This window comes from Meleagris gallopavo, chromosome 11 (assembly GCF_905368555.1).
Source record: "Meleagris gallopavo chromosome 11, MGAL_WU_HG_1.1, whole genome shotgun sequence".
In the NCBI taxonomy this organism is placed as follows: domain Eukaryota; kingdom Metazoa; phylum Chordata; class Aves; order Galliformes; family Phasianidae; genus Meleagris; species Meleagris gallopavo.
Window position 1 is genome coordinate 3,858,205 of NC_139414.1, and position 25,655 is coordinate 3,883,859.

General features: G+C 44.2%; 1 protein-coding gene across 3 annotated transcripts in view; it reads left to right on the top strand.

Moving 5' to 3' along the window:
* The first annotated feature begins 3,024 nt into the window (after positions 1 to 3,024).
* Positions 3,025 to 25,655, top strand: part of RYK (receptor like tyrosine kinase) — a 51,426-nt gene continuing 28,795 nt past the window's right edge. For 2 of the 3 annotated variants that reach the window (XM_085232760.1, XM_085232761.1), the window contains exons 1-6: positions 3,025 to 3,436; positions 17,824 to 17,945; positions 19,769 to 19,868; positions 20,838 to 20,972; positions 22,641 to 22,697; positions 23,504 to 23,648. In XM_085232760.1, the coding sequence (XP_085088886.1) occupies positions 3,157 to 3,436; positions 17,824 to 17,945; positions 19,769 to 19,868; positions 20,838 to 20,972; positions 22,641 to 22,697; positions 23,504 to 23,648 (839 nt within the window). In that variant the 5' untranslated portion in view covers positions 3,025 to 3,156. The remainder of the gene's footprint in view (positions 3,437 to 17,823; positions 17,946 to 19,768; positions 19,869 to 20,837; positions 20,973 to 22,640; positions 22,698 to 23,503; positions 23,649 to 25,655) is intronic. The other variant, XM_085232762.1, reaches the window with a different exon arrangement.

Below are 25,655 nucleotides of genomic sequence, written 5' to 3' on the forward strand. Positions count from 1 at the left end.
CAGGGAAAGGCAGCAGGCAAAGGAACACCTATTACCCCTACCCACAAGGCCACAAGCGTCCTCAGCCACGGGAAGGGGTTCCTGCTGCCATTGCAGAGCCCTTTTGAAGTTGTTTGGGAAAATAAATACCAATTAGCTGAGGTTGTCTCATGCCTACACAGGCTCAGCTCTGACATCTTCCCCCAGCTCTTCCAACTCTGAAATCCTGTCTGCCCATTTCTAATGGCTGCCCATGGACAAAACCAAAGCGCCAAGGTGTTTCAGTGCAGAACTGTGGCTTTGTTCAGGACTGAGATGAAGACCACAACCTCCGTAGTGCAGCTGTTTTGCTATGCTGTATGCTTCCTTCCAAGCCTGTCCCAAACTTGGACCCAACAAGGGTCATCTTCTTTTAATAAAATGTTAGATTTTAAAGGCAAATCTGGATTGGGTCACGTGTGGGGTCACTGCTCTGCTCCTTGGGCTGAGCAACCAAAGTGCAGCTTTGTTGGACACCATCACAGTTACCTGGTTCTTGTGAAGAGGAGAAACCATTTAAAGACAAAAATGGATGCCATGGAGGCATTCAAGGCCAGGCTGAATGTGGCTCTGGGCAGCCTGGTCTGGTGGTTGGCGACCCTGCACATAGCAGGGGGTTGAAACCAGATGATCACTGTGGCCCTTTTCAACCCAGGCCATTCTGTGATTCTATGAGAAATGATGGAAGAGGCAAAGATGTCTGTATCAACATGGAGGGATCGGTTCTGTTCCACAGGGACTGCTGCATGGTTTCTTACCATTATGATTTGATGCAATCACTGCTGAAGTCCTCCCCTTCTTCCAGCACCCATGTATACACCGCTATATTTTATACGCTTTCCATGTCCAAATCTGTCAAGCTTTCATCAGTGCCATAACTTGACAGCTATTTTTTTTCCCGGATTTGTTTTAATTCCAAAAATGAATACCAGCTCCTCCACGCCTCGGAACACAATGGAGTGAGTGCTGATAGCATCACGCTCCGAGCACAAGCAGTGCTGCCTCCCGCAGCCTGGCCAAGCAAAACTTTTCCATAAGAGTGCTGCGAATTCACAGCTATTGCTAGCAGCTTTACATGGAGAGGCTGTATCCTCTTGCAATATATAATCTTACCCAGAATGGTTTTGAAAGACCGTGAACTTGATCCTGCCAAAAATAGTCTGTGCAGCCAAAACAAATCAACAGAAGATCTTTAACATTTGGGCTGGCTCGTGAGTTACATTTTTCACCTTTTTCAAATGAGACGTTGCTTGACATCCATGAAACCTTCATTTGACTTCTAATAACCCTAAGTGTTCTTCTAAGTGTAGCAGACAGCATTTTAATTATACAGTCAGGGCTCAGTAAGCAATCAGCTTCAAGGGCATAGCAGAAAAGTCATGCCAGCAGCAACTTGAGCCCTAATAGTGCTTGTATGCAAGCTGGCAGATGTATCCTAAGAATGTGTTTATTTGCATTTGGTTTATGTGGTTTTGGTGACCTTTCGTTAAAATCAGCCAGTGATTTGCAGGCAATGAGCTGCACACTCACTGAAAAGAAATGCAGTAAAATAATCTAGCAGGGGTCCTGCTGCTGGATATTACATTTCTTCTGTATGTGACATCCCTGCCTTTGAGGCAGGGATGGCTGAGGCTCAGGTTAAAGTCATGCTGTTTGCAGACGGATGGTTGCGTGGACATTGCCCCACATTCTCGAGGAAGGCCAGCAGTTATCCTATCAGATATAAAGTTTGGGTAGTAGGGTACAATCTGCAGAGCTCCAGGGAGAAAGAGGGCACAGAGGTGTCTGCCCCTCACTAAGACCACCCCGCATGATTTCAGCTGTAGGCTGAGGTAGAATATTTTTCCCTTTGAGGTCTTCAGAGGACTTTTTGAAGACCGTGCTTTCTACCTCAACAGGTAGATGGGGACACATGTAGGTCACTCGTGGGTCTGGTCACCACCAGGGGCTGTTTTATAGCAGCAGAGTCTCATGTAAGCTACCTGCTTACCTCCACAGGGAAGGCTGTCAGCATTTTGCTTGGTGGTTGGGTACATCTCCAGGTGTTCACTGCTGAAACCCACGGCTGGGGAAACACAGCTGCAGGAGATAGCACTGCACTATGAGCAGTAGGGATGTAACAGCCTGCTGAGCCATGAACCGTGGGTCGTTATGGCTGCTGCCAACAGACGTCTTATTTTGAGAGAGTAAATAAGGATTGCTGCTGAAACAGCCTCAAAAAGAGCCCAGTGCACACTCATTTAGTGCTCTGCTTTTGTGACGATTCTCACAACGCCACTTGGGAATCCTAAGTTGAAAGACACAGCTGAGTCTTGCGGGTGGTCACTGCAGACCCACGAGTCGCCTGTCTGTCCGAGTCCCTAAGTGAGGTGCGTTAAGAAATTCCTGGAACCTGAAATCTGCACCACATCTGAACTGCAAATAAACACTGGGTTTAGAGGGGCTATTCTGGGTTTAGAGGCTGAGGACGTTGCCTGTGGGAAGCTGTGGCACGGAGGGTCTCTGGCAATCACTAGTGTTGTCCAGTCACCCAGCTGAGGACTTGCATGTCATTTTCAATTTCATTTTCAGCTTTCCAAAACTTCCTCTGCCTTCCCGGTCTCATAGCTATGGGGTGAGACCCTCCGACCAAAGCCCAGCCAGCTGCTCGGGGGTGACCACAGGAAACAGGTTGGATATTAGGAAGAATTTAATCTCAGGAAGAGCAGTGAGGCACTGCACAGCTGCACAGGGAGGTGGGGAATCACCATTTCTGGAGGTATTCAGAGCTGTGGGGATGTGGCACCGAGGGACGTGGGCAGTGGGCACGGTGGGGTTGGACTTGGGGATCTGCGGGCTCTTTTCTAACTCAGTGATTCTATGAGCTTTCTCCGACAGCGCGGGGGCGGACGCCTCGCTGTTCACGGGCACGGGACGACGCTTTAACTTTGCGTTAGCGCTCGTCTCGACGCCGCCGAGCGCTGAGGTCTGAGGGGCGGGACCGGGGCGGCCCTGAGGCGGCGGCGGGGCTCCCAACGGCCGCGGGGGGGCGTGGCGCGCGTGCGCGGGGCGGGAGGCGCAGCCATGAGCGGCGGGGCGGGGGGTGGCGGCCGCGGCGTGTGAGGAGGGGTCGGCGGGGCCGCCTCCCTCCCCGCGGAGATGGTGCCGGGGCGCCGGGGCCCGGAGCGCGGCGGGGGGCGGCGGCGGAAGGGAGGCCGGCCCCTCTCGGCTCCGAGGGAGGCGAGTGCGGAGCCGTGCCGGCGGGGCCCGCGCCGCCATCTCCTCCGCCTCCTGCCGCCGCTCCTGCTGCTGCTGCTGCCGCCCGCCGCCGCTCGGGCCGGCTCCGCGTTCGGCTCCGGGCCTCCGGACTGGCCTCCAGCCGGCCCCGGGCCCAGTCTGAGTTTGTACCTGAGCGAGGAGGAGGTGCGGCGGCTGATCGGTGAGCGCTAGGCCCGGCGGGGGGCGGACCGGGGGGGAGGTGTGAGTTTGGGGTCAGGATGGGGCTGAGGGCGGTGGGATGGATGGGCGGTGGGGTGGATGGATGGATGGGCGGTGGGGAGCTGTGAGAGCGGGGGCTGAGGTGGAGGAGCGAGCCGAGGACCCGAAAGGAGCGTCGGTGTCGCCTCGTGCCCCAGTCGTGGGGGTTTAAGGGATGAAAAGGCCCGGGGCCCTTCGCTGTGTGCCCTCAGCCACGGCTGCTGGGATGGAGGGCCGTGGGAGGGATGAGCTGAGGCTGGGGTTTAATGAGCGAGGTGAGCGGCGTTCTGAGCGCGCGGAGGAGACCTGGCGATAATCGGGTGCGTGTGTGTAAGGAATCTTAATTTCCACTGTTGCCCCGGTTCTCGGAGTCAGTTGGTGAGGTCCCCCATCTGGCCCATTGCAGAAGGCTTTCGGAGCAGTTCTGTGCTTGGAGAGATTTAAACAAGGGTTTGTTTTCTGCGGGCTTTGGCTCGTGGAGACTCTTGTTTTGAGACTCCATCCGTAAACCCGAAACATCCTAAACCCTAAACAAATCCCCAGCAATCAGCTTTTCAGGAGGTGGCCTATGGCTCTGTAAGCTCAAAGGCAAAATCTCCTATCAGCGTAAGGCTCCATTGCATCAAATAGGCAAAACATCTCCAATTTGCACGTCACCGATGGAGCTGGGGAGTTGGAGTGAATAGTGTTGTAAACATTTTGTTTCTGCTGTCATCGTTTTTACATCACAAGTGCTTGCTACCAGATGCTCTGTTGCAGGCAGAGGATAAAGAAGTCAGCCGTGCTGTTTAGCTGAGTCTCCAAACAAGTAATTAATCTTGAAACTCTAAGATCTGAGCTATCCATTTCTAGAGTCTGAAATGTGTGTTAGTTGGGCTTGCTCAGGCTTCCGCTGGTCCACCAATGTAATTATTCATTATTAAGTATAATGTGAGGAAGACTTCCTGTTGTTTTTTTAAGCTAAATTGCAGCCCATAATCTTCCTTGTGGGCATGCATTGCTTATGTGGCTGAAGCCACTCGCTCCTCAGGTTGTCTGTACCTGTTTAATGTTGTTTAAAGTATCTGACGCATAAGGATCTCTTCTGTGACCCCAGTGTCTTAGGTACATTGCAAACTAGTATGGAAACGACAGATTTCTAATCATCTGAAAGAAGCTTATAACTCCTTGAAGTTCAGTTTATCTCGCGTTGTTGGCATAGAAAGATTTCATCTTAGGTGTATTCCATTCTACCAGCTGGCTGTTGTGGATAAGGTGTAGTCTAACGAGGCATCTAGACACAGCTGGTAGGTGCCTCTCTCAGAATAGTCTGAAGGGACATTTGATTCAACTCTTTGCACAATTGTTCTTTTTAAAGGTTCAACTTTGTAGCTTCTGAAAGGTGCTTACATAAAAGCAAGTTTGTTGTTAAAAAGTTGCATCAATTTGTGGACTTCTGAAGAGAAGTTTCTGGTTTCTGCAGCTTCTTTTAGGAAAGTACTGGACAGCAGGACAATCGTTCACAGTAGACAGGAAAATTGCACTGCTTGTGTAAGTGAACTGTTAGCTTCAATGGAGCTGCAATATAAACATACAAACTGCACTGTTTTACCTTTTGTTTGTAAACAGACTCAGTCTCTGCTACTGTATTGCTGTGGTTAAAGGGAAAACTCTCTGAAGTGTTAATAAACCCGAGTGACACTTGGTACAGATATCGTGTGTTTTCCAGTTTCTTAAGATTGCTCCCGTGCATCCTTAGTTCCCAAGTTGATTTGGAACAAATGTAAGCATGCAGCCGTGTGTGTGCTGAATCGACCATAGCCAGTGATATGGAGCATCCTTGGGGCCTGGTGTAAGGTCTGCTGGGATGTACCCGTGTGTGGCCCCACTGACAGCCTGGTTGTAGCAGTTCAGGAAAGCACTGCAGTGCTTCTGCTCTGCTCAGAAGTAGAGTTCTGTGTCCCACTGAAACATGGTTTGTGTTTTTTGTGTTTAGGTTGTAGCTCCTCTGCATGCGAAGTGAAGAAATATTGGCTTCACGTTATTTGTGGCTGCTCTTTTCTGTGGAGTAGAGGCAGGGCAGATAGTATGGTTTGTAGTGAAAACTGCCTGCTACTTCCCTCTGTGTTTATGCTTATGATTTCCACTGGTAATCTGCGTGATTCCAGCCATATGTCTGCCTTAGGATTAGCTGTTTTGAAATCTTTAAAACTTTACACAGAGGAAAACTGGAGAAAACTAGCTTGCCTTTTTGTGTGAGATACATTTTTATTTTGAAGAGCTGCAGCATTCACAGGACCCAAAAGCAATGCTGGCTGTATGGCAGACAGATGGTCTCTCTGTCACAAGCATCTCTTGCCATTCCCATGGAAAATGTTCTCAGCCATCCAAACCGTCAGCCTGTTGATGTACTGATGAAGATGTTATAGAGCACAGCTCCCAGTTCCAACCCCTGAAGGACACCACTTGTCACAGATCTCCATCCAGCTGACGTACAGCTCCATGTGCATGATAACACTGTGATGATCACTTTTCTCCAGCCTCTATCTGTGATGTTAAACACTCAGGACAGATGGCGTTAAGTCAGTGATGAGTTATTCAAGTAGAGGGTCTGTGTTTTATTTAGTGGCTTTCATTCAGATTTTCCTGTGAAAACCAAGTGTGTTCATCTATTGCAACGTTCCACCATCTGCAGTTTGCAGGATCCTGTGATCTAAAGGCACTTGGATCCTCCGTTTTGCAAGTAGCGAACTAAAATGTAGAGAATGGGCTCAAAAATATCCATTAATAATAACAATCCAGCTTTGTTATGAAATCGATCTGATCTTTTAAAGTACACAGACAGCATTATTTAGCATTTCATGGGTGCAGCTCTCTTGAGCTTGAGTTTTGGCTGTGAGGCCTGGCAGTTCTGCAGCTCAGGCTTGCAGAGGACCTTGGGGGTGCTTCAGCTGTGAGGACACTCCTTTCTGTCCCTGTAAATTGTCATCATTATTTTTGTTTTATTGACTGCACTCTTTTCAGCATTGTTCTTGTGGGTGGTATTCCTCATCACACAGCTCCTTAGCATGAATGAGATTGAAGTCCTGTGGGGGAAAATACCATGTCATCACGTAAAGCTAACTTGAGAATGTAGGAGAATCTCGGAGTCCCAAGTCCTACAACACTTGCATTGAGCTTTCAAAGTGTTTAGTGTTCTTTGGCCTAATTTCTTCTGGTTACTCATACTGAGTGTAGTGTTCTGTTTGATTTTTATATTTGCTCTTGCTTAATAACAGAGTTAAATTAGTGTTGGCCTTCTCTTATGCTCTAAAAGTTCATTTGAAACCAGCGTGCAGCTTGCTGAAGTGAGTTGTCTAGCTAAATGAAGTGCAAAACTGATGCAAGAGCTTGTTGTAGCAGAGGGTTGTTTGCTCATTTCTTAGTCATGCTGCTGTGTTCCAGCCATTTAGCTTTGTTTTTCACGAACTCAGTGACTGAGATTGAAAGAGACCTCTAGATATTTCCTGATCCTGCCCATTGCTCAGACAGAGCTGGTGCCCAACATCATGTCCAGAAGCTTCTGACCATCTCCAAGGAGAAGACTCCACAGCTTCTGGGTGACCTGTGCCAGTGCTGTGCCACCTGCACGATCCAGAATTGCTTCCTGAAGCCCGGAGGGAACCTCCTGCATTTGGGTTTGTGCCTACTGCCTTGTTCTGTGTTGGGCACTGCTGGGCAGGGCCTGGCTCTGTCCTCGTTGCAAGGACTGATGGCCATGGGTGTGCTCCCGCTAAGCCTCTCTCCAGGCTGAGCAGCACCAGTTCTCTCGTCCTCACAGGAGAGTTGCTGGAGGCCCTTCAGCATCTTCCCTTTGCTGAACTTTCTCAGGTAGCTTCATTTTTTTGATGCAGACAGCTTACTTAGTGTTACTGTTTTGCAGAATTCATTGCCAAAGTGCTTTGTGGCGTTTGCACTGCACTTGTAGTGACTGGAGAACCTCTTGGCTCTGTCCTTTGCCTGGTTAGTTGTCATGAAAGGGACCTGGAAGTCAATGTGCTACGATATACTGGATGTGAAGCCTCTCAATCTAATGACAGTCTGTGACTTCTGGGATGGTTTTTTAGTGCTGTAGAGAGGGGTTGAGGCAGGCAAGGCTTTATGAGGATGCAGGCAGCTCCATCTGGTCTCTTGCAGGCTGCAGCAGGTTGTGACAGGTTGCTTGCATTGCGAAGCTGAGCAATCTGTTTTCGGTTTGGAGCCTTTCAGTGTGCCTGGTTCCTTGTCCATCTGATTTACTGAGTACCACAGTTCATGTCAATATTGTTTTGAGGCTTATGAGAACAAGCTGCATTTTGGAGTTCCTCTGCCTTTTTCCGTTTTGTTACCTCGCTTGTAATTTACACAATTCAAATCGTGTATGGAGAGCTTCAGAGATGTGCGCAGTCATATAAACCCCTATTTGTAATGTTTACAAACCAGCAGACGAATCTGCTTCCAGGAGCTTCCAGTAGCCTGTAGAGGCAGCCTCTGGCCTGGGTGAGGATTGCTTTGAAATCCTTTCTTTTCCACGGGGCTGCTGTGATGAAGGAGGACCAGGAAATCCTGGAGTTCTTGCAGTTGATCTGTGCAGCAGTGCTGAGGTGGAGAGTGGATTTCCGAGGTCGATTGTATCACACCAACTTGCGTGATGGAATGTAAAAATGCTGGGGGCTCGGCCCAGATCCTTCCCTACAGAGGAGGCATTTGCTTCTGATGGCTGCCCCGTGTGGAGGGATGCTACTGGCAGCTGGGGCTTGGCTTCCTCGCGCTGCTACCTGTGCGCAGCCCTGAGAGGAAGCAGCCATTTTGGCTCCTGCAAGGCCAAGGTCTGCCTAGTGATAAATGAGTGTGGTTCCTCTAACTTTCACGTCAGGCACTTGGAAGCAGTCTGACCTCTGAGACTGAAGGCTGGCCTCGCAGGAGAACAAAATCCCAGAGCTGTGTTTCTCACTGATGTGGCTTTATGCACACGTTCTGTTTGGCAGCATCTTATTTATCATCAGGGATTGTTTGGCCTCCTTGAGCGCGTGTTCTCCCTCTGGTTTGTTGGCAAAATCGGGAACAAGGAGGAGGAATTGAAGGCAGAGAGCTCCCTGCATGCATGAGAAAAGCCAGCTAAAAGGGCTCACAGTGGTGGGAGCAAGGCAAGGACTGAAGCTGCTGTTAAACACCAGCTGGGAAGGGGGGGGAATAGAGGAGGTAAGGATCATTTTCACAGATGGGAAAAGTCCCTGGATGGCACTGTGCTGTGACTGAGAGCTGCAGAGGTGGCTATGCTGTGCCACTGGCATGTGGGTGCTGTAAAAGATCGGATATTTAGAAAAGTGGGGAGTGGGATTTGCTATTTTATTTATTTTCTTCCCCTTTCTGCTGCTTGGAGTTGTTTTGATACTGGAGAAACTGAATTAGTGGTTGAATTTCATATATTCAGAGTTCTAGCAGGAGAGGATTTCTTGATGACTGGTTCCTACCTGAACATCCTAGTGAAACATCATGGGGATTGCCACCATTCCTGCAGTGGAGTGCCTTTAGTTAGAGACTGTTCCTTTAGTGACTTAGCATGCACTGCTGAAGTTGTTCTTCAGGTCCCAGCTGCAGAGGCTGAAGTGCTTTTAATCAGATGTGCCTCATGAATTGTGTTTTTTTTTTTTTTTTTTTTTCCTCCATGCTTTCTTGAATGGCTGCAGTACCAGCAGATCCCATGTAAGAATGAATGCTGACACTCTCTGCAAACGCCTTGTGGCAGTACAAAGGGTGCAATGGTAGAGGCTTCAAACGCATTATTTCTCTTCCATCTCTGCCTTTGTCCTTCTTTCAAGCGGATAACTCACATATTTGCACTGACTGCTTTGGCGATCTGGGAGCAGAAGCAACAGCATGAAACTAATGTGATGCTTTAGAATTTCACTGCCTCTTAACTGGGTGTTGAATAGCTGTAATTAAATTAACCAGTATATTGATTTCACTGCGCTGCTTGGGAAAGATCAGGGCAGCAATGCAAGTGCTGGAGCTGCTGTTAACTGGCTTGGAAAGCTGCAGCCACGCAGCACACATAATGCCAGCAGGAGGGATGGTGAGGCTGAGCAGACTGATAAGCAAAAAAAAGTCCTCTGGAATCTGATTTGGCCTTTATGAAGTTAATTGATGGCTTGGTAGAGTAACTCCTGATAGAATGAAAGCAGCATTAATGGGTAATTGTTCCTGAAGTTATCGTGCCTGTGGCTGCTGGCAGGGCCGCTGCTCAGCAGGTGGCTCACACTGCTACGCTGCCCTGCTTTTCCCGCAGAGGTAACTGGGTCAGTGCACGGGTTGATTGCTGTAACTGAAAATAGAAGTTGCAAGTGGCACAACTTCTGTGGGTAGAGGATGCTGAAATATTGCAGGTATACGCTCTGAGTGAGTCCCAATGACTTCTGGCATACCTTGGCCAGGTAATTATGCTTTGGCTGGGAGCATTACAGCAATTCAGTCCAAAGAGATGTGCAATACTAGGGAACGTTTTATTTGAATTGGTCGTTTCAGGGTGTGCAATAGCAGTTTGTGTGGATGAGGCTTTCCTTGTTGTGCTCTAGTCTGAGTTTTTACTTCTAATTCAAAAAGAGCAATTTAAACACGAGCAGCTTGATGTCACAAAATGATATCTGGGACATTTAGCATTGCTCACAAGTTATTTTATTAGATAAATATACCAGACTCTACCATGTGCTGAAAATGAAGCAGTGTATTGTTTAAAAGCTTAATGCAAACTGAAGTGAACAGATCAGAGTTCCCCTTCTGTCACCTCCAGCCCTGTGTCTGCACATCTCTATGCCCAGCCATTCCATTTGCCCTTGCCTGCTCATTACGGCACTGGCAATTAATGCCTTTTGGAGTGGACAGAGTTAAAAATTGCCAACTTTGTTGTGAATCATAGAATGGTTGGAGTTGGAAGGGACCTTTGCAGATCATGTAATCCTGCTTGTTCTCACCTCAGCCTCCTCAAGGAGGTGATATTTGCTTCCTGCCAGGTGCCTGCCCTGTGACTTCCACAGATGCCTTGCAGTGAGAAAAACCTCATATGCCAGCAATGTTGAACTTGCAAATTCAGCATCATTAAAGTGAATTGCATCAGTGGGGTGAAACTGGCATAAGTAAGGTGCACCATGGGTGATAGTCAGTGAGGAGTTGTGAGGATTTAATGAGAGCTCTCAGCTGGGAGCTTCTCTTTCTGTTTGCTAGCTGCTTCCCACTAAGATTGCCTGCTATGGAATCTTGGTTGGTTTGCAAGAATGCAGTCATTGCCTTGAAGTTATGTTGAGTATTTCCTCAGATTGAAAGCCTTGCATATTGTGTTCCATCTCCTGCTGGCAAAAAGTGAACTCTGCATAGGTGTAGCAGCCCTCAGTGTGAATAAGCAGAGTCTGTGTGCTCTGTGGCTGCCAGAGTGGGGTGAATTAATCATGCTATTGGCAGGGAGGTGTACAGCTCCAGGGGGAGAGGAGCAACCCCCAAGTGCTGTGTCTTAGGAGAAGGGGAAGGAAAGTTTTTAAGTAGAGGTAGAAAGTGTATTAATGAGTACTGATGGATTCTGCCTGGTGATTTGTCTTCCAAGCTTGCTACTGCTCAGGGTCTCTTGATTTTCTTTAGCATCTGGGTGAGGAATATGAAAGGCCACTTCTACCTCATTTCCACATCACGTAAGATTTTACTCTTTTTTTTTTTCCTTTCTGTTGTTCATTTTTTGTTCGTTTTTTCCAGAGACTCACAACTTGCAAGATGCTTAAAAATAAATATTTTGGCCTGAATTCCCAATGGACATCCATATCTGGCAGGCTGTAACACTGTGGAGAAATACAAATGCAATAGGATATCTTCATCTATTGCTTGCTTTAGTAAAGGAAAGCCTGGTTTTTTGTTGGGTATATTGGATGTGTACAAATAGGATGTGAGAAACGACTGTATTTTCAGATCCTCAGTGTTAAATTTAAAGTAATTTTGTGTTTTCTAAATGAAATTACTCATGTGGAGTTTGTATTTGATTTTCTCTTTTTTTAAATCTCCCAGTTGTGTTTTCAGTCTTGTTTATGCTGATTGCTGAATGGATCTAATTAAATACATTCAAATTAGGAATAGCTGCTCTGGGAAAACATATTCTTTCCCTTCTAAAGAGGCTTCTGTATCCAAAAGCTGATTTCAATTCTTCAGCTGTGTTTTCTTGTGCTTATGCTGATGTCTTGAAGTATCACCAAGTCTTTGAGCACCTACTTGTTGAACCCCTTGCAAAGGAAGGAAGTCCCTTTGGTCATAATGTTGATATTTCAGATTTCTGATACATTTTTCATAAGGAGGAAATGGGGAGCGAGGATGAAAGCACACATTCTTTCCTCAGTTAGAGAAATTGTTCACTGTTGGGAAAAGCCTTTGTTTTTAAGGGATTTGTTGCACAGCCCAGGGTAGTGGATGGTGATGAAGGGATGTCAAAGCCTGATGGCTGTGTGCATGTGAGTCCCACAGCGTCAGCCTCTGCTCTGACCGGAGGTGTAACCCAGTGAGATGCTCAAGAACAGCGACGTCGTCCTCTGAAACCCGTAAAGCTCAGAAGAAACGCAGTGTTTATACAAAACTAGTAAGCTGTTTAAGCATGTATCCCTTTTCAATTAATTTATTTCAGTGGCTGTGAGTCAGTAGCAGGGGCGGCTCGCTTCGTGATGGCTGTGGAGGTTTGACATCACACACTGCAGAGATTTCTCAGCTGTTTATATACTCTTTAAAAATTACAGACTAGCGTGTAGGACAGCTGGCATTCATTTCAGTCACTTGTGTACACAGACAGCAATCTACCAGAGGCAGACAGGTGGGAGGGCCGATGATGTCAGCTGCTCTTACCCAGATTGCTTTTAATGAAATACTACTTATTGCAATATCATATTGCTGATCTCATTGCAGTCTCACCTAACTTTTGCATTGCACGCTTACTTGAAAGCCCTGATGTTTATGGCAGGATCTCTCAGAATTGCACTGTGACGATTTGAAGTCTGTTGTTTGGGGTTTTATCCTAAAAGCTGTGGTCGTCTTTGAGAAAAGCATGCTTCTACTAGTGCGTGTTGTGGGACAGCTTTGCTTTGTAAGAATAAACTCTGCTTTTTCCCATGCTGAACGAGGCAAACTTCTTTTGTATGTTGTGCTTTAAAAAAAAGAGGGGGGGGGAGGACTTGAAGCTAGACTGCTTTTGCACAAGGGCACTTGAAAAGAAGTGTTTTGTTAGGCTGCTAGACTGACATGATCCAATTTTGTCAGAACACAAGGGCTGCCCAGCATCTTTTCCATTTGGGAAGGAAAATCGGCCTCTCCCCTTCCTTTCTGAGCTTCTTCAGATGTTTTGTTATGTTAAGCAGTGCAAAGAATGACACTTTCTCTGTGGCGCTGCTTAAATTCACCTTTTTGTTTGTGCTTGTTGGGAAAATTTTTTCTCAAATAGGCTTGCTGGATTCCAAAAAGAGACAGAGGAGAGTCTTCAGCTTGCTTTATTCGAATAAAAGGAACCTACGGGGGCATTTCCCTGTAGGGTCTCTCAGTTTATCCCTATCTCCTGACTGTGTTGTCCCTTCCCTTTCCTCACTGGTTGAAGCACCCGGAGGTTACCGGCATCCCAATCCACCTAACACATGTGCAACCCCTCTTCACATCGTGCATCACATGTGTAATTAACTCCAACTTTATGCCACCCGGGCCTAATATTAATTAGCCTATTAAGCCTGCTCAGTGAGTCCAAAGTTCATAAGTTCAAGTTGTCCATCAGCTTTTGTAGCTGAAGCCTGATGTGGTGGGACTTTATGAAGTAAGTACGAGTGGAGAGGATTTTGCAAGGCTCTGCACAACTTGTCTGCAAGGACACCTTGTTGGCAAGCCTCTTTTAGCTCATTCTCAATTTTAATTTGTTCTTTCAAGCTTGTGGAAGATGAGGAAGTTATTAATGAGATGTATGGGTTGCCTGGCTAAAAGGGAATCTGTTTTGCCTTGAAAGCAAAGCATTGGCTTTGCAGCTCATAGGAGCTGGTGTGAGTTCAGCAAGTCTGAGTAATGAGAAACTGGATCCGTTGGTGTTGTGCACTCTGCAGATGGGCTTATTTAAGGATGCTTGGCGAAGCACACTGTAGCTGATGTTTTACAATTGCTCATTGATTGCCAATATTCTGCTTAAACCAATAGAAACACTTGCTCTGCCGTTTGTAACATAACAATTTTTGCTATTTCTTTAAAATTCATCTCCTTTGTTTTACTACTTGGACTGGAAAATCATTAGTGAAGAACTTCCCAGTTTCTTCATTTCTTTGTAATGCATCTGTTTACTCCTTCTGCAGCTGCCTGTTTTCTCCATTTATCACTCTGTATACAACATAAAGTATTACATACCCATTTGAATTTGTTCCAGGAGTTCCTGGTATATTTATCCTACTTAGATTGCCAGGTGGAGAAAGTGTTTAACGTCTTATGAAGAACCAGACACCTTGCAGAATAACACTTATTTTTTCTAAATGTTATCAGTCAGTGTGATTGCAGGGAGTATTATACATTCACGAACTCTGAGATGCTTGCAAAACTGATCTTCCTGCTGTTCCCCAGCAGCCTGCTCCCTAGGCTGCTTCTGTCTTAGACTGCTGTTGTATTTGAAAGAGATGCAACTTTTTTTTTTTTTTTTTTTTTTTTTTTAGTACGAACAGGCTTAGGCTCTGTATTGATTCTGACTTGCTGAATTTGATGCTGTCAGTTGAAGTTGTCTCTGCCTAAAGCGTGCTCTTAGAGGGTCAAAACCAAACCCTGTGCTATCTGGGTAAGGTCTCAGTAGCGTTTTGACATAAGCACTAAGTTAAGAAGCACAAGACATGAGCAGTCTTGCCTTCCATTTGGGATTCTCCTGAGTATCTTCACTAATTCAAGGGGTTAAATAGACTAAAGTATTCCTCCACATTCCTTTTATTCATTTATTTATTTATTCTGCATTATTCTGCCAGCTTTACTCCCTCCACTTGGCTTGCTGAAGGTTTGAATAAGTAACTTTGCAAAGCAGAAGTGAATATGAGTGTCTGAAGAAAAAGTAAAATAGTTCAGAACTGCCTTCATTCTGTAATTAGACTTTAACTGTCACGGTAATGGAGCCTGGAGTGTTTCCTGCAGACTCTGAATCAATTTAGTGTTGGCTCTGGACAGAGTTAATCAGTCTGGAAATGTAAGTAGTGAGGCCAGTGCAGTTCCTTTCTGTGGAAAAGGGTATGTAGCTAACAGGAACAAAACTCCTGATGGGGAGCAGTTCCCAGCCTGTACTCAATACACACGAACCTGTTTGACTCTCTGAGGCTGATCATCGTCCTTCTAATTGGAATCTATAGGAAGAGAATCACAGAATGGCCTGGGTTGAAAAGGGCCATAGTGATCATCCAGTTCCAACCCCCTGCTGTGTGCAGGGTCGCCAACCAGCAGCCCAGGCTGCCCAGAGCCACATCCAGCCTGGCCTTGAATGCCTCCAGGGTTGGGGCATCCACAGCCTCCTTGGGCAACTTGTTCCAAGAGAGGTGCTGGTTGGGTGACGAGAGAAGTGTGCTACCAGGCGATGTTTCAGTTGCTGGTACAGTGAGGGGAAAAAGCACCACAGAAGCACTGACGTTTCCAAAATTTCTACCTATGGGTTTCAGGGTTTGGGAGTGCATTTGTCTGTGTTCGTAGACAAAGTCCTGTGAGAGCTGTTGAAAGATGCTGTCTGTTATCTTAGCTGGGGAAGTTCATGATCTGCAAACTCCAGAAGCTAGGAGGATCTACAGTAAAATGCCACAACGAGTTTGCTTTGGTCTTAAATTCTTTCCTAGGCATCTTCATTTAGCTCCTGATGAAGGCAGGGTGCTGAGCCGAGTAGATTTGTGTTGGTTTTCTTTTTTTAAGAGTTAAGAGCTGTGCTGGAAAATCTCTTAAATTATTTTTATGTGCCAGTATTTTAATTGAAGCATAATTTTTTGAAGCAATAAAACCTGACGTTTTCATGCTGCCCTTACATAATGCTGTTCAAAATCACGTAATTAACATCCCTTGTTAGTATCTAGCTTTTTATGGAAGTACAGGCATTAAAATACTGGTGGTCTGCGTAAATCAAATTACTCAATATTGTAGCATGCTGCTTCTGTTAAAGCTTAATGATTTGATTGATCTTCTCTAGGGTAATTTGTTTCCGTACGCCTTCAGATACTGCTGCACATGAAGCTGCCAAGCATGAATACCTTCAGCCTTTTGTCCTAATGGCGATTTTATTGCTGCGCACTGCTCGTCTTCTCTGAATGGTTTCCTCTATAAAAGTTGTATTGAATCCAGGTCTGTCCCCTTGAAAATCTCACAGCGTTGGAAGTTTGAACCTCTGATTGTTGGCGTTGATGAGGCCCTTCATCAAGCAGGAGAACGTGGTTTTATTTCCAGAGCAATTTCATTGTTCCACTTGCACTGTTTCACCTGCCCATCCTTCTGTCCTGTAAGTTATTCCAGTAACGTGTGCACACTGAGCTTCTTACAGGCTTAGTTTTGTTGATGCCTGTACGTTTCCCCATCTTGTCCAGATCCAATGGCAAGTGTCTGGTACCTGCAAGCTCTTCTGCATACACCCTTCCATGTGTCCACATCTGATGCAGATTTAGTGCACGGTAATAATTAGCATATAGTAGTAATTGCCCACATAATTACCTGGGCAAGTTGTTTTGGAAGCTGTCTTTTGAGATGTTGGTTCAGTGTGTGTGTGTGTATGTTTCCCCTGCTCTGATTTCTTCCCATTCATTCTTCAGTGGAAAACTGGGCAAATTGGAGAAGTGTAACCTTGATTTAGATATATTTTTCATATCAGCTCAGTCTGACTAGTCAGCACTTAGGGCACCACATGCATCTTTTCCTGTTCAGGATCTTATTTCAGTGCACGTGTCCCTGGGCTTGCCCTGCTTTGTTGATGCATTTTGTACATCCAGTCTTTAGAGTTCTCAACCCTCCCCCCTCCCCCCCCCATATTTGTGATTGTACACTCTTGGGTTGCTTATGTTTCAGGACATTAATGAGCCAGCAGGGAATAAAAGGAAGAAGAATATCTTGGCCGCAGCTCTATGCCTTGTGAAAGCGAGGTGGATTAAACCAAGTGTTGGAATAAGAGAGCACTCAGCACTTTGCACTGACACGCATCTAGTCATTGCACAAAGCCAAACTCTCTCAGGCTGGCTTACTTTTCAAATGCAGCATATCTATGAAGGCTTTTCCAGTTTTCTTGACTACCCAGCCATAGTAAAAACAGCTCCATTATTGATGTTCTCAATTGCACCACTGATATTTCAGCTGAACTCTTCCTGCTGTGTGGCTGATGGCTGAAGCCTGCACCTGTGTCTGGTTTGCCCAGCACTCCTGCTGTATCACGTAACCTGTGCTGGTTAGTGTTTAGTGAAAGCAGTGTATGAAATGAGACAAAATGGCATTGATTACAAATACAGTATAGTTTCATCCTGAGTATATAGAGCCTAAAGTAATTTTACAGTGGCAGGGAGTGGGGCTAATATGTAGTGACTGTTTTACTACAAATCTCTGGTAATACCCAGGGCAAGCTTTTGAGTCCTGGCTTGTATTCACTGCATCCTTGTGCAGCAAACAGTAATGACAGCTTAAGTAATGGTAATATCAGAGTGTGCATCTTAAAGAAAATACCTCGTTACTCTTCAGTAAATAGTTCTGTGGGTCTTTCAGTTTTGTAGGTGTACTGAAAAGTTCAGAAAGCAAATTGTAAATACTAAATATTAGTATTAATTTGTGTACAAATGCAGTTTCTCTCATTATGTGCTTTGTGTTCTGACCTAATTACCTTGAAGTTGATTCTATAGTGCATGTGTCTTGGCCTGAGTTGTTTGAAGAGCTATCAAGAAATGAGTTATACCAGGAGGAACTGACTGCAATTATAGAGCTGGTAATCCATAGCAGTTTACTTTGAGGGTACATGGCTGTAAATAAGAGAAAGTTGGATGCGTGATTCCCAGTGATAGACAGGTTTGTTTGTAAGAGTCTGTAGTGCCTCTTTTGGAAGTAATGAACTCCATGAAGAGTCTTGTTTTCTTCCATCACATTCCAACCTGTTTATTAGGGTGTAAAACTGTTACTTTCCCAGGAGCTTGGAGCACTCTTGTTAATGCTGATGTATGAGCACTGATTTCCAAACCTGCAATTGAATTTATGGACTTGAGGAAGTATTTGTTTTAAGATTCAAATAAGAAGTAGAGCTGGTGGTGCTGAGAGTTGTTCTGTTCTGGCATGTTACTGCTGGTTCTCTCCTCTGTCTTACTTGTTCTCCTCCTGTTCTTATTACAGGACTAGATGCAGAGTTATCTTACGTGAGGAATGATGTTGTCAATCATTATGCATTGTCCTTCAATCTCTTAATTCCCAGTGAAACCAACAATCTTCACTTCAGTTGGCATGCTAAATCTAAGGTAAGCAGGCAAAGCTTCTGCCTTGCAGTACTTAGTGCATGATCTGTGTTGCTTAGTGATCTCCTGCTGTTATAATTGTTTGTTTTTTTTTTATGGGAAATAATACATGTTAGGTGCAAAAGATATTATGTATTGTTCTAGCTACTTTCTTGTTTATTTGATTGCAGAAAATAAATTGTTATAAATTGGAACTGTCCCTTTCTTGTTTCAGAAAGGTTAAAAGCTTCTTCTGAAGCACTCTGTTTCTTTTGCAAGAATAAATAAAGCTATTGCCTGTGTAACCTCTTCTGGTGCTGAACTGAACACACAGAAGCAGCAGCCATAATCCAAGGCTTCAGCCTTTGGAAATCAAATGTAGAACAATTGTATTTTAGAGTTTCCTAGAAACATATACCTGGAGATGAGGAGAATCTATAAAATTAGCACCTAGTATGTTGTTATTGAGCCTCAATTAAATGGAAGGGGCTTTTTATTTCAGTTAATTACTGTAGTTGGAGCATACAGCAAGAGCTGTCATAAAGATTGCATTTGCTTTTACGTTGTGAAGGCTTTCCAGTTACTTAATTTATTTTTGTAGGTGAAATGATCTGTTTAGTCTCTGCCAGACTTTTTTTTTTTTTAAACCTGAGCAATGATTATTCTTCTGTTCTTAAACAGGAATGACTGAAATAAAAACAGTAATGTTTAATAACTTCACCAGTGCAATTTCTAATGATTCCATCTGCCAGTGTTCTTCTTGCTGAGCTGTAGCTTCTCACGGGATATGAATTTTGACCCACAAAAGCTATTGCATATAATAAGCCCTTCTGCTTCATACCACGTTCCATTTTCACGGGCAGTTCAGTCACTTGCTGTTTAAACAGGACCTTTGAGGGAGTTTCCTCGACATTACAACTTCAGCTGGGAGCTACATGCATTGCTGTCCCTGCCCTGAGCCTCCTCCTCACTGCCTGTGAATTTGGAATAGGATTTTTTTTCACAGAATCGCATTCTAGTTGATGTTGGAGGGACTCTGGAAGTCCTTTGGTTCCACCTCTGCTCAGTCAGGGCCACCCAGAACAGGATGCCCAGGACCATGTTCAGAAGCTTTTGAACACTGAGGAGGAGACCCCTCCCAACCACTCTGGGCAACCTGTGCCAGTGCTGTATCACCATGTAGCACAGAAGTGTTTCCTGGTGTTCCAGTTTGTGCTCTGTGCCTTTTGTGCTGTCACTGGGCACTGCTGAGGGGAGCCTAGCTCTGTTCTCATTGTACCCTATCTGCAGGTATTTATGGACATAGATGAGATCCCCCTGAGCCTCTTCTTCTCTAGGCTGAGGAACCTCAGCTCCTCACTCTCTGCTCACAGGAGAGGTACTCCAGGCCCTTCAGCACCTTAGTGGCCCTGCATTGGGCTTTTTCCAGTATGCCCAGGTCTATCTTGTACTGGGAGGCTCAGAACAAGCCGTGGTACTCCAGGTGCAGTCTCACCAGTGCTGGGCAGTGTGGAAAGATCACCTTTTTTTTGACCTACTGGTAATACTTTGCCTAACGCAGCCAAGAATACCATCAACCTTGCTAGAACATCAATCAACAGTGTGCATCTTGGTGTCTGCCAGGACTCTTAGGCCCTTTAATTCCAGGCTGCTTCCCAGCTGGGTGTCCCCAGAATGCCCTGGTACTTGGGGTTGTTGAATTTCTCTTCCTTCCCCCTCTCCAAAAATAAGATATGGGATTTTATTTATTCTTATTTTGAGGAAAAAGTATCAAACGGTATATAGCATTTCTTCTTACTGCTTTGAAGATTTCTTACATGTCTCCAATCTCCCAACTGTTGTTACAGGTTGAGTATAAACTGGGATTTCAGGTAGATAATCCCATGGCTATGGCTATGCCCCAGGCCAACATTTCCTTACAAGGAGAAGTTCCTCGCACCCTCTCAGGTAAACCCTTAACCCCACACCTCCTGTAGAGCTAGTACTGATAGCATTAGCTTTCTAACCCTTTTCTGTTAAACATTATATGCTTACAAGTCTTCTGCAACAGTTACAACATTGCTGAAAGAGCATAATGCACTGTGACTGCTGGTGTGAGAGTAATGTCTTTCCCTTTGTTTAGTGGATGATAGAGATCTGCTTTGATAGGAAACATGACATCGTGTGTGTTTATAGACACACACAAGCTTCCTATTCCCTTTCAACAATAGTAATTAGCAGTTGCATGGACTTAAAGTCCATGCCTTTGAATTTTGCTAGCCTACAGATACCTAATGTCAAGATGTGACATTAATATGTGGAAGTTTTTATGGTAAGTTTAAAACTGAGAAAACTGTTTGAGTATGTAGTAGGTCTTCTGTAGAGGTTTTAGTAGAAAATGTTTCAGGAGGTGTGCAGGTGATCACGGTTCCTTGCTGACTCAGTGACAGTTCCTCACTGCCTTGTGCTCTGTGGGAATAAAGTATTTATTTTGATGTTGGCTTTGTACCACTTCTTTGTGGAGGCAGAGACCAGGGAATCAGACTTGTTGTGTCTGCTCTGCTGGCATCAATAATTCTGGTATGTAAGCTAGAAAATAAATACGGTCAGATTAGTTCAAGCTCTGATTGCAGTCAGATTTGCACAGACTGAAGTATTCAAACTTAACTATTGTGGGGAAGAAGCTAACTTTCATAGTGCCTGAAAAAACAATGAGGAAAGTGGAATTTTCTGGTTTTGGGTGATGAGTTTTCTGTTGTGAGGGGGCTTCAGCTCTGGAGTTAGTGGATAGCTAGTGGTCACAGTGAAAACTGAACTGTAATATGACACGTAATTAAATTTATTGAAAAATACATCCTTTAGGCTTCTGTGATTGTCACATGATGTCTGAGATGTGCTCAAATGTGATTGTACTGTCTGTCTGTTGTCTGTTTGCAGTGTTTCGTGTTGAACTCTCCTGCACTGGCAGACTCGACTCTGAGGTCACAATATTAATGCAGCTCAACTTGACGATAAACTCATCCAAAAACATCACAGTTTTAAATTTCAAACGAAGGAAAATGTGCTACAAAAGTAAGGCACTGTTTCAAATACTTAGCAGTTTTTAGATAAAGGGAATGGGAAGGACTAAGGACATAAGTAGCAATCCACAAGAGTGGATTACAGAGGGAATAGTAGTAATTTGGCATCCAGACAAAAAATGTGGACTGTTGGAAGAAGCATAAGGTGATGAAGGAACGAATTCCTCAAGTATTGTGTTGCATTGAGTCCACCAAATATCCAAGGATGCACTTATGGAAAATGTGTGTGAAGGTGTGGCTTTTTTAGCACATCACACTGATACTCATGCTCCTTGGCATTCATGTTGTGAGAAAATTATTCTTAATTCAGAATGTATCTCTAGTGTATGTGGAGGCCTTTCTGATCATATTTTAAGGATAGGGATTCTTCACTTTGTGATTTCTTAGTTGCTTTTTTCAGGTGTTCTATGTGGAGGAAGTCTTGTCTGCTTATACATTCCTACCTTTCTGAGCTGCTGAATGAGCTGAGGGGATTTCCATAAGCACTACATTGTTATCAGGGTGTGTGAAATAGAGCCATTTCCTAAGTTACTCAGAAGTAATTCTTAAAAAGATCACGTTTCTGTGGGTTCATAATCATGTCAGTAGCTTTTTTTTTTTTGAAAGTTGTGTGTTGAGTGGTGTAGAGCATCTGGGGATTTCTAATTTAATTTAGTGTATAAGGTAGCACTATGTGGGAACTTGCTAGTGGTTTTGCTCAAGGCATTCCTAATAAGTGCTTGGAAGGTTCAAAAAAAGGAGCAAAATTCTCAGATCTTTCTTTTTCTGGCTTTCCTGTTTTGTGAAGTTGATCAGACTGAAGTAGCTCCCTGAGGAGTCAGCAGGGGCAGTACTGGGGAGGAGGTGGCTGTTTGCAGCTGGGAGCAGGATTAAGGATGTGGGTCTGGGTCTTTGCGCTCACAGAAGTCCATTACTTTACCTCAGGTCTATGTGGAACCTCAGTGAGTTCATCTGAAGTGATCTCTGCAGTCTGCTTTCCCTTGATTTGCACTTTCCATTTTTAGAGTGGCCAGTAATAAGCTTAATGAAGACTTATCCCCTTCCCAAATAGCCAAGCATGTCCATGTAGCTTTTGTTCTTTTTTTTCAATAGATATTTAAATAGACATTTCCTTTGTCATTCTTCAGTTTTAAAACACTCATGATTGCAGCATCAGCTGAGAAGGCAAGGTGCCCAGGGCTGCACCTCTTAACATCTTCATAGATAAGTCGGGTTAAAATCTGAGTAATATTCACTGAACATTCAGTTAATAAAGTAATTGTTATCCTGTAGGATCTGATTCTGTAGGGTTTTTGTTTAGTGTACATACATACAGTCACTCTGTTCCTGTCTTTTCTACTCTCTGCTGCTTTGCACTTTCTTGGACAAGCAGAAGGGTAAGTAGATCCAGTGGGTTCGAACATAGCCTCAGTGGACACATGTTAGTGGTGAAATACCTGACCCATGTGTCTTGAAGCAGTGTCTTTTTTTTTGTTAATTACTACTATACAGTGGTTAGGCATTTTAAAAATGGAAATCTGGAGATAACTGTAGTCATTAAGTCAGCTTGTCTGTTTGGAAAAACAGATTTGTTTTTCATGAAATGAGGCAATTAATTTCCTTTGAAGGATTGCAGTAATACATGTTTATTAAGCTTAATGACTTTCTCTCATCTGTTTAGAGCTTGAACCAGAGGTAAAATCTCCAACATCTGACAAAAATAGCAGCAAGGCTATCTGTAAGTAATCTTGAATGTATCACTTACTCCAAGTGTAAACAAAATAAAAACTGGGGATATTCTTTGTTTTCACAGCTTTCCCAATGAAAACAACCCCCCAAGTTGTTTCTACTAAACCCAGTATTTTAGTGGGATTTTTGGTGATGGGTTTATCTGGGAATATGCTCTAGTGAAGAGGAAGAAAACTACACCTACAGCAGCTTTTTTCTAAATCACGTCTTTGGGGATCTGTTTTCTGCACTTAACTCTAATCAGTCTCTCGACTTCAGGACCTGTGTGGTTTGCAGTTTTGACTTCTATTCATTCATTTCTGTTAATTAGTTTCCTTTACTCTCATGCCCCTTCTGCATGGAATCAACTGACTGTGCTCATTCTGTGGCACCAGAAACACAAACACTTCTGCCAAAATGCTTTGGAAAGCAGTGGATAATTGCTCAGTTTTTCTTTCTCTACTCATGGTCTTTTCCAGGGCCGTTGTTATCTACAATACCTGATTGTAAATTGGAAGTAACTAGAATTACTCAGGAGCCCTACTGATAAAATATGCCTTCTCCTGCTTCCATCCCTTGGGCTTGTGTCCCTGCTCAGCAGGGAGGGAACCATAGTGCCCCAAAGTTGAGGGGACACCCTTGTTTGTCTCTGTGCCAGCCCCTTCACCTGCTGGTAGTGGGGATGCTTGGGATGAGTCTCGGAGCAGTTCTGTCATCCTGCTGTGTCAGCTTTTTGGGAACTAACAGAATATCTGTGGTTGCTTTTTTTTTTTTTTTTTGAGACCAATTCAGAAGCTTTTCACCTTTGTATTTCAGTTGATCCTGTAAATGCAGCTCCCACCACTTCAACCCGTGTGTTTTACATCAGCGTAGGCGTGTGCTGTGCTGTTATATTCCTGGTGGCAATAATACTAGCTGTCTTGCACCTCCACAGTATGAAAAGGATAGAATTGGACGACAGGTATGTATTCAGGGGCTTCTATGGGGATGTATTTATGCAGGCTTCTGGGATTTCTGGCCTCAGATATAAGCTTGCTGTAGTAACATGCAGTTTCTGCTAAGCTGCAGTAGCAACTAGTATGTAGTTGTGCTGAGTGCTGTACTGCAGTAAGGCAGCAGTTGCCAGTTGCAGTGATGGTGTGGAGGGTTGTGGTTCACTTTGATCATGGTGTAAAGTCTGGGAATTACAAGTGTTCGGTTACAAAGCTGAAAATCTCTTTCCCAGGTGTATTTTTCGATTCAATTAAACCAAATGGGCACATAGGAGAGAAAACCTTGTAATGCAAATTCAGGGACAATGCAATTGACATACACATCTCCTTTTTAATGTTTTGAGTGGGATTTTTCTGAGTGGGGAATAAACACCAAGAATTATACTAAAGCTCTCTTGGAGGCTACTTGAACAAGCTGCATCAGATGCAACTGTACAGGAACCTGGGAGTTTTGAAACTGAATACTTTGGAAAAGCAGTGGGGTGTGTAGGTGGTTTCCATCTTCAAAAGGGTTTTTGAATGGTTTTGGTTCTTGTATGCAGCCTCTCAGGGTAGCTGTACTCTGCCTTGGACAGATGCTTTTCATTCAGCCTTTGCTTCTTCTGTGTTCCCAGATCACTTGGATTTTGGAGGATTAGCTCTACTAAATAGAATTCATACCTGAAGAGTTTTTCTCAGTCCCAGATCATCTAACCAAATGACCTGTCAGCTTTCCTCAATTTACTTGTTCCTAAATTGTCTACTGAAGATTTTTAAGTAATAGAGAATATTGAAAGACACACAGCTTTGTTTGCTTCATAAAAAAAAAAAAAAGCATTACATTTTGTATATTTAAATGTTCTTCTAAGAAGTTTTGAGAGGCTGTGCCTCAGTCTAGCAGTGTGATCAAATTGCCTTTTCTTCCACAGTATTAGACTTAATTTTTGCAGTGTGAATATGAGCCCACAAATGCTTAGCTGAGAAACTGCTTCAGTGTTTTAATTTAACCTCAGTGTTACACACCAGTAATATATTTGATCACTGTCTGATGGAGCAACGGGCCCAGGAATGCATGGGAGAAGAAACAACTTTTGGTTTTGAATAAGAAGCTCAAAATGTTTCTGCAGAGGAGATCTGAATCAAAGATGATTCATTGTGAGAGTTAATAACCTCACAGGAGCAACAGATAAAAAAAATCCTGCTGTTATTGCCCTTAATTTCAAAAAGCAGAGCTAAATAAAAATGAGATTGTTAAATAAAAGTTAAAAATGGGCAGCTGAGTTTATGGGCTGCATTGGACTATTTGAGAACATTGTGTTGAAAGTTCAGAGCAAATGCTTACATACCTTCTATCAAAGGCACTTAAAAAAGTGCCAGAGAAAGTTGGCATGGCTTAACAGCAGGATAATGGGTGTAGTTAAAAGCAAGGATTAGTCCTTAAAAATCTGAGATTGCATGCGAGTGAGAAGACAAAGACAACAAATACAAGTTGAACCTAAAAATACAATAAAGCCGACCAAAAAAAAGATGTTTCTCAAACTTGCCACAGGCACCAAACAGTTCTTTTTTCAGACTTGCCAGCAGCAAGAAGCCAGCCAGAGAAATCTGTCTGGCTGGTAGGTGATCAGGTTACAAAAGTAGTTTTCGATGAAGGTAAAGTCATAGGAGAAAAAGCTGTATCAGCGTCGACTATGGCTGTGTCAGAACACTGCTTCCTGGGGGACTTACTGGAGAGTGAATCACAACGAGGAGCTGTGAAGACAGTTCAAATGGCAACTTCTTATCACGCATTTTTTTGCTAGCACCAGATAAAATTCTTTCAAAAACTCTGAAGGAAGTTAAGGTGGAATAGCTAGACTGTGAGCTTTGGTTTCTGACTTTGTGCAGAAAAAAAAAAGCTGGAACTCTGTAGCTGGAAGACAGCAGGTGTTGGAGTAGCATAAAGGGAAAAAAAAATCTACGTGAGCTACAAGTCTCTGTTGATCACAGTAAGCCTG